The sequence below is a fragment of the Amblyraja radiata genome, chromosome 20, assembly GCF_010909765.2.
Source record: "Amblyraja radiata isolate CabotCenter1 chromosome 20, sAmbRad1.1.pri, whole genome shotgun sequence".
Classification (NCBI taxonomy): Eukaryota; Metazoa; Chordata; class Chondrichthyes; order Rajiformes; family Rajidae; genus Amblyraja; species Amblyraja radiata.
Window position 1 is genome coordinate 38,130,470 of NC_045975.1, and position 12,812 is coordinate 38,143,281.

At 50.1% G+C, this 12,812-nt stretch overlaps 1 protein-coding gene across 1 annotated transcript in view; it reads left to right on the plus strand.

Moving 5' to 3' along the window:
- Nucleotides 1-1,800: 1,800 nt before the first annotated feature.
- The window catches only part of mybpc3 (myosin binding protein C3), a 61,873-nt gene continuing 50,861 nt past the window's right edge, over nucleotides 1,801-12,812 (plus strand). Inside the window, exons 1-5 of the mRNA XM_033038449.1 lie at nucleotides 1,801-2,123; nucleotides 3,919-4,185; nucleotides 8,724-8,990; nucleotides 9,131-9,279; nucleotides 11,917-12,034. Coding sequence (XP_032894340.1) covers nucleotides 2,099-2,123; nucleotides 3,919-4,185; nucleotides 8,724-8,990; nucleotides 9,131-9,279; nucleotides 11,917-12,034 — 826 coding nt within the window. The 5' untranslated portion in view covers nucleotides 1,801-2,098. The remainder of the gene's footprint in view (nucleotides 2,124-3,918; nucleotides 4,186-8,723; nucleotides 8,991-9,130; nucleotides 9,280-11,916; nucleotides 12,035-12,812) is intronic.

Sequence of the window (12,812 nt, forward strand, 5' to 3'; positions counted from 1 at the left end):
TGAAGGTTAATTAGTGTGAATGGGTGATCAATGGTGAATGTGTACTTGGTGGGCTGAAGGGTCCTTTTCCATGCTTCACCTCTAAACTAAACTCAAGGGGCTGTCCCACTTGGGTGACCTAATCCGCGAGTTCTGGCGAGTTTGCCCTCGACTCATACTCGCAGCATGGTCGACACAAGGTCGTAGGAGGTCTTCGTAACTCTTCTTCATGCTCGAGAGTGGTCTCCACGTACTCGAGGCCTCAGCTAAGTCGCAGCGTTTTTTTCAATATGTTAAAAAATGCCCGCGAATAAAAAAAGGTCGCCATGGAAAAAATCGATACATTTTTTACTCCTAGGTTCAGTCGTAGTAGGTCGTAGTAGGTCAGCATGTTAGTCGTAGGTAATCGAGGGTAGTCGAAGGTAGTTGTAGATAGTCTTCATCATGGTTGAAGGGAGGTCGAAGGGAGGTCGTCTTCACTCTCCACTATTCGTGACTAATTTTCCCGAAGTTAGTCGTAGCTAGTCGAAGCTGGTCTTCAACATAGTCGAAGGAGGCCTTCTACAGTTGAAGGAGGTCTTCAACATATCATTTTTTCAAACTCTTCCAAACTCGCCAATTAGGTAGCCCAAGTGGGACAGCCCCTTCCTTCTTTACCATTCTATCCACTTGTGTTTCTACTTTCAGAGAAGTTTGTACATCAATGCTCTTGAGGGTCCTGCTTTACTTCCCTCTTAAATTTGACCTTCCAAAGTGCAACACCTCACACTTGTCTAGAGGAAACTATCTTTTATTTCTTTGCCTAAATTGCATTTATCCTTCGACAAGCTTCTTCACTATCCTCAACACCACCAGTTTGTCTGCAGATCCATGTTCTCCAGAGATGCTGCTTGACCCACTGAGCCACCAGCACCTCTGTGCCTTTCCTCCCCCCCACCAATTTCACATCATCTAAAACAGTGGCGCAGCGGTAGAGTTGCTGCCTTATAGCGCTGGAGACCCGAGTTCAATCCCAACTACGGGTGCTGTCTGTATGGAGTTTGTACGTCCTCCCCGTGACCACGTGGGTTTTCTCCGAGACATCCAGTTTTCTCTCACACTCCAAAGACGCACAGGTTTGCAGGTTAATTTGCTTGGTATCATTGTAAATGGACCCTAGTGTGTGTAGGATAGCGAACTCGGTGGGCTAAAGGGCCTGTATCCGCCCTGTATATCTAAACTATACTAAAACTAATCATAAACTACCTGTAAGACCCCCTACATTTTCATCAGTTATTTACATATCATAAACAGTAGAGTTCCCAACACAGATCCTCTGATTACAGTCTTCCAGTCAAGAAAACACCAAAACACCCTCTAGCAGTACCTTGTCTTTTATGGCCAGGCACATTTGGATCTAACAACTGGTTAAATAATCATTCCATGTGACATAATCTTCTGAAGCTTTTTACCATGAGGGACCTTGTCAAATGATTTATTAAAATCCATGGATGCAAATCTACTAATCTAACATCATCAAACATCTTGGTCACCTCAAAATACTTAATCAAATTTGTTAGACAGGTCATCCCCATCTCGAAGCCATGCTGACAATCTCTAATGTCAGTACTTTCCCAAATGCGAGTAAATTCTGTCCTGAAGAATCTTCCCCTATATTCTGCTATATTGTGTATCTCTGCTCTGCAAGTGTCCGTGTATCTCTACAGGTTATCTCTACAGGTTATCTCTCTCTCGCTCTCTCCGCCAGTTGATGTGACTATTTCTGTCTCAGTGTTCACCGCCCCTCCTTTTATCTGTGCCTGCCTGCAATGTATCTCTGGTTTGCTGATGTATGGTGACGCATGGAGCTTGTACTTCAAATGTCCGCGAGTCAGATGCCCAAGGTTATTGTGCTGGGAGACGGTGAAAGGCGAGCGAGGCCCCGGACCTCTGTACAGTGGACAGCGGACATTGGAAATCTGGACATCAGGAGTTTGGACACCAGACTCTGCGCACTGGGACACGGGCTACAGGACATCTTAGCATCAAACTCCCAAGGCAGCGGGTATCAAAGACCGGGCACTCATTGTAGAAACCCGGGACATCTGGACACAAGAGCCCGGTGTGGAACAAGTGCAGGATGCCCGAACCTGCGAGGAAGTCTGGTGAGAGACAGTGTGTGTGTTGGTGTGTTGGTGTGTGTGTTGGTGTGTGTGTGTGTGGTGTGTGTTGGTGTGTGTGTGTGTGTTGGTGTGTGTGTGTGTGTGTGTTGGTGTGTGTGTGTGTGTGTGTGTGTGTGTGTGTGTGTGTGTGTATGTGGGTTGTGTGTATGTGTATGTGTTGGTGTGTGTGTGTGTGTGTGTGTGTGTATGTGTTGGTGTGTGTGTGTGTGTGTGTGTGTGTATGTGTGTGTGTGTGTGTGTGTTTCTCTGTGTGTCTGTGTTGGTGTGTGTGTGTTTCTCTGTGTGTCTGTGTTGGTGTGTGTGTGTATGTGTGTGTGTATGTGTCTGTGTGTGTGTGTGTGTGTGTATATGTGTGTGTGTGTGTGTGTGTGTGTATATGTGTTGGTGTGTGTGTGTGTGTATATGTGTTGGTGTGTGTGTGTGTGTATGTGTATGTGTTGGTGTGTGTGTGTGTGTGTGTATATGTGTTGGTGTGTGTGTGTGTGTATATGTGTTGGTGTGTGTGTGTGTATGTGTGTGTGTGTGTGTGTGTGTGTGTGGGGGGGGGGGGGGGGGTGTAGGTCAGCGTGTGTGGCTGAGGGTGGCCGTGTGGTGTAGGGTTTGTGTCCAAGTGGGCAATTGAGTGTGAGGATGTGTGTGTGAGTAGCGATGTTTGTGAGTGAGTGTGTGTGTGTGAAGGTGTGGGTGGAGGTGGATGTGGAAGCGTGTGTCGGGGTATTTGTGTGAGTGGAGGCTGTGCGTGTGTGCGGGGCAGGTGGAGCTGAAATAACAGAAGACAGACACAAAATGCTGGAGTAACTCAGCGGGACAGGCAGCAGCATCTCTGGGTCGAGACCCCCAGAGTGTGAAGAAGGGTCTCGATCCGAAACAACATTTTGTGTCTACGATTTAAAGCAGCTTCTGCAGTTCCTCCCACCCGTTGACGATGCAACAAAGCGGGGTCAGGAAAGCTGCTGTCCGGGATGGGAAGGGTGGTCCCGGGAACACAGGGAATGTTTTGGGGGAGTGGGAGAAGGAAGGATAGAGCTCGCCCACCCCCTCCTCCTGATCTCTGGGCTCCCCAGCTCCCCCACACCCCGGATCTCCGTGCTGTCCTGCCCGGTGCTGGCAGTGACCCCAGCCGGTGGGAGGGGAGGGGGCTCCAGAGCTACCCGGCGGGACAGACAGTGGGAGAGGTCACCAGACCAGTGGATGGGCGGCACTGGGCTGAGGGTGGGAGATAGAGAGGGTGGGCTTGGGTGGAGCAGGAAGGTGGAGGTGAGTGAGGTGTGTGGGTGCAGGTTGAGGTGGGTGGGTGGTGGGGGAGTGGGTGGGGGAGTGGGTGGTGGGAGGTGATGTTGGGGATGAGTGTATGAGGCAGGTGTGGGTGGCAGGGTATGGCTGGGTACATGGGTGGGCTGAGGTGTGTGTAAGGGTGGGTAGGAATGTGCTTGGGGTGGGGGTGGGTGCAGAGTGAGGTGCTGTAGGCTGTGGGCGAGGATTGGTAACTGGGTGTGGGTGAGGGTGAGTTGAGTTGGGTCGGTGTGATGTGGGGCAGGTGAGATACGGCAGGCTGGGGTTGAGGATGTGTGTGTGAGTGGGTGGGGGTGAGACGCAGTATGGTGGGGTGGGGTGGGTGGGTTTGATGGGATTGTGTGGGATTGAGATGGGATGGATGGATGGATGGGGCGGTGTTGGGTGGTGGAGCACTGGGGTGAAGGTGGGTGGGTTGTCACTGTACATCGGAGGGTGGTCCCACCCTCGGACCCCTCACCGTGCCTCCTGCCCTCCTCTGCAGGCTCCTCATTCACCAAGAAACCCCGCAGTGCGGTGGTGACCCCGAACAGCGATGCCACCTTTGTGGCGGAGACGGAGAAGGGGGGGATCAAGGTGAGATGGCAGCGCGACGGGGTGGACATGGGTTCCAGCGACCAGTGGACCATCACGGCCGAGGGGACCAGGCACACGCTGACGATACACAAGGTCTCCAGCGCGGACGCCAAGAGCTATGCGGTGATCGCGGGCAGCTCCAAGGTCAAGTTTGAGCTGAAGGTGAACGATACAGGTAGGTGGAGGAGAGGGGAGGGGAGGGTGGTCTCACTGGGAAGGGCAGGACGTGATCTTGCCCTGACCACCTACTTTGCCAGGTGTAGTCCCAGTGCTGGACCCCACCAGCGGGGGCTCACAGCAGGCCAGTCACGGGACATGTCATTACACAAGAGCTCGAGTCCACACCTTCACTTCAGCTGTTTAAGATTCGGTGACAAGTTGATCAGATTCTTTCAAAAATTGTGTCTGATATTGTTTCACTGATATTACATTGGGATGAACCTTGTTCCAGGAACGTGGCAAGGGAGGGGAGATTCACTTTGTGTCAGCCCCTGTCTACCCTTGTCTGAGAGACGTGGAGGCTCAGAGATCAATGCAATTTCTGTCCACACCTGAACTCCATCCACCTGCTCAACTCCAGCGGGGCAGGTGGGCTCCTCCATCTTGTTTCAGGAAGTCACAGACTGAAGGATGGGACACAATGTTATGGCAGTACAGGTGTGGGGGTAGATGGAATCGCCCCTCCTCTCCCTCCTGCCCCTGCAACATACACACACACTCTCTCTCTCTTTGTCTCTCTCTTTCTCTCTCCCCCTCTCTCCCCCTCTCTCCCCCTCTCTCCCCCTCTCTCCCCCTCTCTCTCCCTCCCTCTTTCCCCCTCTTTGTCCATCTCTCTCCGTTTCTCTCCGTCTCTCTCCCTCTCCCCCTCTACCCCTCTACCCCCCCCCCCCCCATTCCTTCTGAATGCCCAGCCAGAATCCAGCAGTGACCAGGATCAATAGGCACACTGTACACAGTAAATGTGTGGGGTTTGGCAGGTGGCTGGACAAAGGGAAGAATGAGGGAACATTCCATTGTCAGAGGAGTTCCAGCTACAAAGAGAGAGGTGAGAACTACTCTGGACAAAAGGTCACCAGATGGGGTATGAAACAGAGTGCAGCATGTTGCAGAATTATGGCCGGGCATTGGTTGGAGATTCATTTCAAGGCTTGAGTGAAGAGACTGAAAGTAGTGGTGGGATGCAACTCTTTAGCCACATGAGCGATGTGACTAACAACATGCATACAGGCCCTTCGGCCCACTTACCCCATGCCGCCAATAATACTAATCTTACATCACTCCGCATTTTCATCAACTTCCTCCTGACCTATCCCTCACCCCTCACCCCACACACCATGGGCAATTTACATTGGCCAAGTAACCCACTGGCATACCCGGAAATGGGATGAGGGAGGAAGCTGGAACATCGGGGTGGGGGGAACCCCACTCTGTCACAAAGAGGCAGCACTGGAGGTCAGGATTGAACCTGGGTCGTTGTTACTGTGAGGCTCTTTAATTCCTCTGCAGAAGCAGAAGAAGGTGTACTCCATATGGCCCCTTCAGCCTGCTTTGCCATGTGTCAATATCTTGGCTGATATTACACTTCAGTACCACTCTCCTGTCCTGCTCCACCTTTTGTCAATGCTCTGATCTCCAGCTTTCATTTTTGCTTCAAACCCAGTCGTGGAACTGATCAAAATGAGGTCTAGGCCATAGACTGGACTAGCATCGTGACGATTTCTACCTGCAAACCACAGTCGTGAGGTACGGAGACAGGCCCTTCAGCCCACTGAATCCATGCCCACCATTTACACTAACCCTACACCACTCTTACACCCCTGGGTCTCTGTTCCTGAACCCATTTACCCAACTGAACTGTATGACGTGACATGCCTATCTGTTCAAACTCATTCACCACATGCCTCCCATTCCACCAGCCTGTCTACACACATTCCCATCAATTCCACACACAGTCTACATGCAACTACACTAATAACAATTTTCATTGGCAAATAACCAAACGATCTTCAGGTCTTTAGGGGCGGGGGTGGAAACCGGAGCACCTGGAGGAGACCGAAGCGGTCACAGGGAGAACATGCAAACTCCATACAGACAGAACTGGAGGTCAGGACTGAACCTGAATCGCTGAGACTGTGAGGCAGGAGCTCTACTAGTTGCATCACAATGTTCCCCTATGTTAAGGGATTTCGTAGTAAGGGATTCTGATGGGATTAATAAGCAGAGTTGGTGCAGTTACATGGAATTGGGATTTATACGAAACGAAAAGAGCAGTGAGATAAGGAGCCAGGTTTTGTACAGTCAGTTGATGTGAGCTGGGATGTGTTCCCGAAAAGGTGTCGAAAGCAGATTCAATAATAACTTCCAAAAGATTAACTGGAGACTGAAGGAATGGGGACAACGTTGGGAGGGGGGGGGGGAAATAAGCAACTGGAATGTGTGGCTGTTCTGAGAAGTTGAGAGGGTTCTTGACAAGAGAATGACGATGAACAGCATCTGTGAGAGTGCAGCTGCAGTTATTCATAGATCAAACAATGGCCGTTAATAGCTCGGAAACTCACATTGGGGGATGGGGAGGGAGGGAGGGACAGATGGCCAATTCACTCTGCGACTCCAAGATTTCTTGCCCCACTTACAGTCGCCAAACAAAGGTTAAGAGGATGCAAGTATTTCCAGGGGAGGTTCCAGCTATCTGCCTCACTCCTAACATGGGTTAAGTTAAAATGACACGGGATCTTTGCTTCAGGACTTTACCTGGAGCTGGGGCTTGGCTGGTATCTGCTCATGGGCACCATATCTGAGGAAGGATGTGCTGGCGTTGGAGGGGATCCAGAGGAGGTTTATAAGATTGATCCCAGGAATGAGTGGGTTAACATATGATGAGCGTTTGACAGCACTGGGCCTGTACACGCTGGAGTTTAGAAGGATGAGGGAGAACCTCATTGAAACTTAAGGGCCTGTCCCACTGTACGAGCTAATTCAAGAGTTCTCTTGAGTTTCCCCTAATTCGAACTCGGAGAATTACAGTAACAGCCGCTTGTAGGTACTCGGGGCTCTCGTGGACATTTTTCAACATGTTGAAAAATCTTCACGAGTCTTCACGAGTTTACCTCGTTTCCCACGCACCTGCCGTTAGCGCTACCCGCTACGTACATTCTACGTGCTTACCACGAGTTTGATTTTTTTTAAACTCGGGAGAGCTCTTGAATTACCTCGTACAGTGGGACAGCCCCTTAACCGAATAGTGAAAGGCTTGGATCGAGTGGATGTGGAGAGGATGTTTCCACTAGCGGGAGTCTAGGACCAGAGGTCATAGCCTCAGAATTAGACCTTTAGGAAGGAGATGAGGAATTTCTTTAGTCAGTGGGTGGTGAATCTGTGGAATTCTTTGCCACAGAAGGCTGTGGAGGCCTTGCGTGTGTGAACGGTCATTGTAACTGTTTACAAGTTGGAGTTCTTGTTAATCGAGGATCAAGCAGGGAGCAGAGAAGGGTGGAGAACAGCTGGTTGTCAAAAGGCAGTGACATCGCAGGGACAAGGCTGGGACCATTGCCCTTTTTGAGATGAGATGTTAATGATCTGGACCAGGGCTATATTTCAATGCTCACAGGTGCTGTGGACGTTGGGATTGAGTGTGGACAGTAACAACAGGCTGATGGAATGGGAGGCATGTGGTGATTGACATGGAACAGATAGGCGTGTCACGTCATACAGTTCAGGAACAGAGATGGAATTCACAGATCTTTAAAGCTACCAGGACAAGTTGAGGAGGCTGTTTAAACATAAACCCTGGCCTCTCTGAGCAACAAGTTTCAATGTTATTGTTGCAAAAATACTCGGCTGAGTTTTCCTTATTGACCCACATTAAACTCATCTGCTGCATCCCAGCCCATACACATATCCTGTCTATATCCTCCACAACCTCCCTGCATCTCCTCACATCCCGCACTTTGTTAGTGATGGCTTACACCTATGATCACAGGTTCAAGGCGTTCCCACCTGGGAAATATCTTCTCCTTGATTAATGGATTAAACTAATCTTGAGGCACTCAGCCAGGTTACTGGCTGGTCTCCTAATCTGAGGAAAGACATTCTTGCCATAGAGGGAGTACAGAGAAGGTTCACCAGGCTGATTCCTGGGATGGCAGGACTTTCATATGAAGAAAGACTGGATAGACTCGGCTTGTACTCGCTAGAATTTAGAAGATTGAGGGGGGATCTTATAGAAACTTACAAAATTCTTAAGGGGTTGGACAGGCTAGATGCAGGAAGATTGTTCCCGATGTTGGGGAAGTCCAGAACAAGGGGTCACAGTTTAAGGATAAGGGGGAAGTCTTTTAGGACCGAGATTAGAAAAACATTTTTCACACAGAGAGTGGTGAATCTGTGGAATTCTCTGCCACAGAAGGTAGTTGAGGCCACTTCATTGGCTATATTTAAGAAGGAGTTAGATGTGGCCCTTGTGGCTAAAGGGATCAGGGGGTATGGAGAGAAGGCAGGTACAGGATACTGAGTTGGATGATCAGCCATGATCGTATCGAATGGCGGTGCAGGCTCGAAGGGCCGAATGGCCTACTCCTGCACCTATTTTCTATGTTTCTATGTTTCTATGAGATGAGATCTCTGGAGTGTCCAATCCTTTCTGCATGTTGACTTGCTGGAGTGAGAGTGAGAGCCCAGTGGAAGGAACTGCAACTCTTCCGTTTCTCCCGACAGCTGACATTGCAGAGAACGATCCTGGAGACGGCAATGGGCAGAATGTGGCTGCAGCAGCCAACGGCGAGGTGGCACCAGGAGAGCCCACGGGAGTAAACCTTCCGGATGCCCAGAGTGCCGGGGAAGGTGCGGGAGAAACGGGCACGCCGCAGATTTCCGCAACCGCGGGCAATGGCACAGCCCAAGCGACTGAGAATGAAGGGGTCAGCGCGGCAGCTGCTGATGGCTTGTTCCTGGAGAGGCCCCAGTCTGGGACAGTGATGGTCGGTAGGGAATTCCACCATTCTAGCAACCACTGCCCCACTTAAATCACCCCTCAAACATCGCTCACATCCGGCTGAGGCACAGTGGTGGAGAGAAGTCATTGCTGCCACTGACTGCCTGTGTTTTGTGCTTGCTCTCTTCAGGTTCCGATATCACTTTTGTCACCAGGGTACCAGGTCCCAACATCCTGAGGAAACCCAACATCAGATGGTTCAAAGGCAAATGGATGGATCTCGCCAGTAAAACAGGAGCACACCTACAGCTCAAAGAGATGTATGATCGCCACACAAAGGTATCAACATTGGCCGCCCTAGTCAGTGGGAAACACTCACACCTTCCCCTGGTCACTGGGAACCAGTGTCATCCAGCTCTAGAGGCTAGTGGAATCAAGGGATATGGGGAAAAGGCAGGCACGGGTTATTGATTGGGGACGATCAGCCATGATCACAATGAATGGCGGTGCTGGCTCGAAGGGCCGAATGGTCTCCTCCTGCACCTATTTTCTATGTATCTATGTATCTATGGTCACTGGGAACCAGTTTCACCCTCCACTGTCAGTAGGAACCAGTGTCATTGTCCACTGGTCAGTGGGGATCTGTGTCCACTGGCCAGTGGGAATCTGTGTCCACTGGTCAGTGGGGATCTGTGTCCACTGGTCAGTGGGGATCTGTGTCCACTGGTCAGTGGGGATCTGTGTCCACTGGTCAGTGGGGATCTGTGTCCACTGGTCAGTGGGGATCTGTGTCCATTGGTCAGTGGGGATCTGTGTCCACTGGTCAGTGGGAATCTGTGTCCACTGGTCAGTGGGAATCTGTGTCCACTGGCCAGTGGGGATCTGTGTCCACTGTCAGTAGGAACCAGTGTCACTGGTCAGTGGGGATCTGTGTCCACTGGTCAGTGGGGATCTGTGTCCACTGGCCAGTGGGGATCTGTGTCCACTGGTCAGTGGGGATCTGTGTCCACTGGCCAGTGGGGATCTGTGTCCACTGGTCAGTGGGGATCTGTGTCCACTGGTCAGTGCGGATCTGTGTCCACTGGCCAGTGGGGATCTGTGTCCACTGTCAGTAGGAACCAGTGTCACTGGTCAGTGGGGATATGTGTCCACTGGTCAGTGGGAATCTGTGTCCACTGGTCAGTGGGAATCTGTGTCCACTGTCAGTAGGAACCAGTGTCACTGGTCAGTGGGGATCTGTGTCCACTGGTCAGTGGGAATCTGTGTCCACTGGTCAGTGGGAATCTGTGTCCACTGTCAGTAGGAACCAGTGTCACTGGTCAGTGGGGATCTGTGTCCACTGTCAGTAGGAACCAGTGTCACTGGTCAGTGGGGATCTGTGTCCACTGGTCAGTGGGGATCTGTGTTCACTGGTCAGTGGGGATCTGTGTCCACTGGCCAGTGGGGGCTAATCCTGCATTTGTCTTCATCCACCAGTAAGTGTGGATGTTTTATTCCCACTATAGCAACCAGTCGTGATCTGCAGTCGCATTTCGAAAACAGTGAACCATATCTGCTCCCCTAACATGTCACTTCCTTGGCTGAGAATTACGCATCATGTATCCCCTCCCTCACTCCCTCCTGGTCCATGTCGAATGATGGGCAGTTCCATCTGCCCAGCGCGGCCACTCCCCGGTTGTGCCGTCTCCGCCAGGCCCAATGTTGGGCAGTGATGGCCAGCTTGGGCCTGCATGGTGCAGGATGACCACCACCAGGCTTGTATTCACTGGAGTTTAGAAGGATGAAGGGGCCTATACTTCCTCAGACAGCTCAAAAAGTTCAGAGTCCACAAACACCTCCTGGTCCGTTTCTATCAATCCATTATCGAAAGCATCATCACTTCCTCAATCACAGTCTGGTACGGAAACACTGACAGTCACTCACTACACAGAATACAGCGCATTGTCTCCAAGGCCTCCAGGACCATCAACTCCCCCCTCCCCTCAATCCATTCCATTTACCTCCAACGTACCTCAAAACGGGCAATAAAGATCACCTCGGACCCCTCCCATCCAGCTTTTCCTGTCTCTCCCTTCAGGGAGGCGCCTCAGGTCACTTGCCACAAAATCCACCTGTTTTAAAAACAGCTTCTTCCCCTCAGCAATAAGAACACTCAATTCCCTCCAATAACAGACAACACTAAGGACTCTTGATGTATATAGCGTCTTGTCTATGGTCTTTGTCTGTTCTTTTGCACTATGTTCTATTGGTGAGATTTGTGATTTGTGATGTGGTATGGATGCACTTTATTACTATGATCTGTGTTGTTATATGTGTTAATGTGACTAAAGCAGTGTACCATCATGTACCGAACCCAAATACCACCAACCCTGGTTGCGTGGCAAATAACGATTCTATTCTATTCTATTCTATCATATGAAATTATATATAAATTATATATAAATTATATATAGAAACATATAAAATTATAAAAGGACTGGACAAGCTGGATGCAGGAAAACTTTTACTAATGTTGGCCTCTTAGAATAAAGGGGAGCCCATTTAAGACTGAGGTGGGAAAAAACTTTTTAACCCAGAGAGTTGTGAATTTATGGAATTCCCTGCCACAGAGGGCAGTGGAGGCCAAGTCACTGGATGGATTTAAGAGAGAGTTAGATAGAGCTTTAGGGGCTAGTGGAGTCAAGGGATATGGGGAGAAGGCAGGCACGGGTTTTTGATAGGGACGATCAGCCATGATCACAATGAATGGCGGTGCTGGCTCAGGCCGAATGGCCACCTCCTGCACCTATTTTCTATGTTTCTATGTCTATGACACAGGTGTACAAGCTTCACCTCACACAAGCCAGCATGTGATGGTGGGACTGAAGTGATGGCTGCCTCTGGGTGGAGCCAGTCTCCTGTCCCTCTGGTTCTCCAGGTTGGGTGATGGAGCTGCCCTTCCACTGTGTAAGCCTCACACTGCTCTCTCCCCCACAGGTCTACACGTTTGAGATGCACATCATGCAAGCCAAGCTCAATGACGCAGGAGGGTACCGCTGTGAAGTAAACGACAAAGACAAGTTTGATTGCTGCAACTTTGAGCTGACCATTCAAGGTGAGAACAAGCAACATCTCTTCAAAAACTGCTCCCCTTCTACAGAAGGGGCTTGCCAGGACCTCCACACTGGCCTGAGCTCAATACTACTCCATTATAGACCGAATGGGCTTCTAATCTCAACCTGTGCCTGGTTGAGAACAAGACTATTTTAGCCAAGCAAATTCAGAAGCAGATTATTAGTAACGGAAATAAAAGTGATTAAAAAAATAGCTCAGTAGATCAGTCAGCCGATGCAGTGAGAGTATCAATTATCATATTCTAAAGAAGGGTCTCGACCCGAAACATCACCCATTCCTTCTATCCAGAGATGCTGCCTGTCCCGCTGAGTTACTCCAGCATTTTGTATCTATCTTCGGTGTAAACCAGCATTTGCAGTTCCTTCCAACACATTATTTCAGATGAGTTACATAGAAAATAGGCGCAGGAGGAGGCCATTTGGCCCTTCGAGCCAGCACTGCCATTCATTGTGATCATGGCTGATCATTGGGAAATATGCCAGTGAATATCTACTGCACCCTCATCAAAACCTCTGCATCTTACTTGTAGTTGAGAGCCCAGAGGCAGAGAAAAGCGTGAGAGGAACAAAAAGGAGTTAGCTGCTCACAGATTCACATGTACAATAGGTAGGTATGTTGCAAAGCCTACCTGAAGCGTCGCTGAATATCTGCCGCTGAGGTTGTGCGCGATTTTGGTGCCGTTTAGAGGAGGCGGGTTTAAAACGCGATTTTCTCTAAGCTGTTCCAATCGAAAATGTTCAGCCTAGTTAATTATTAAC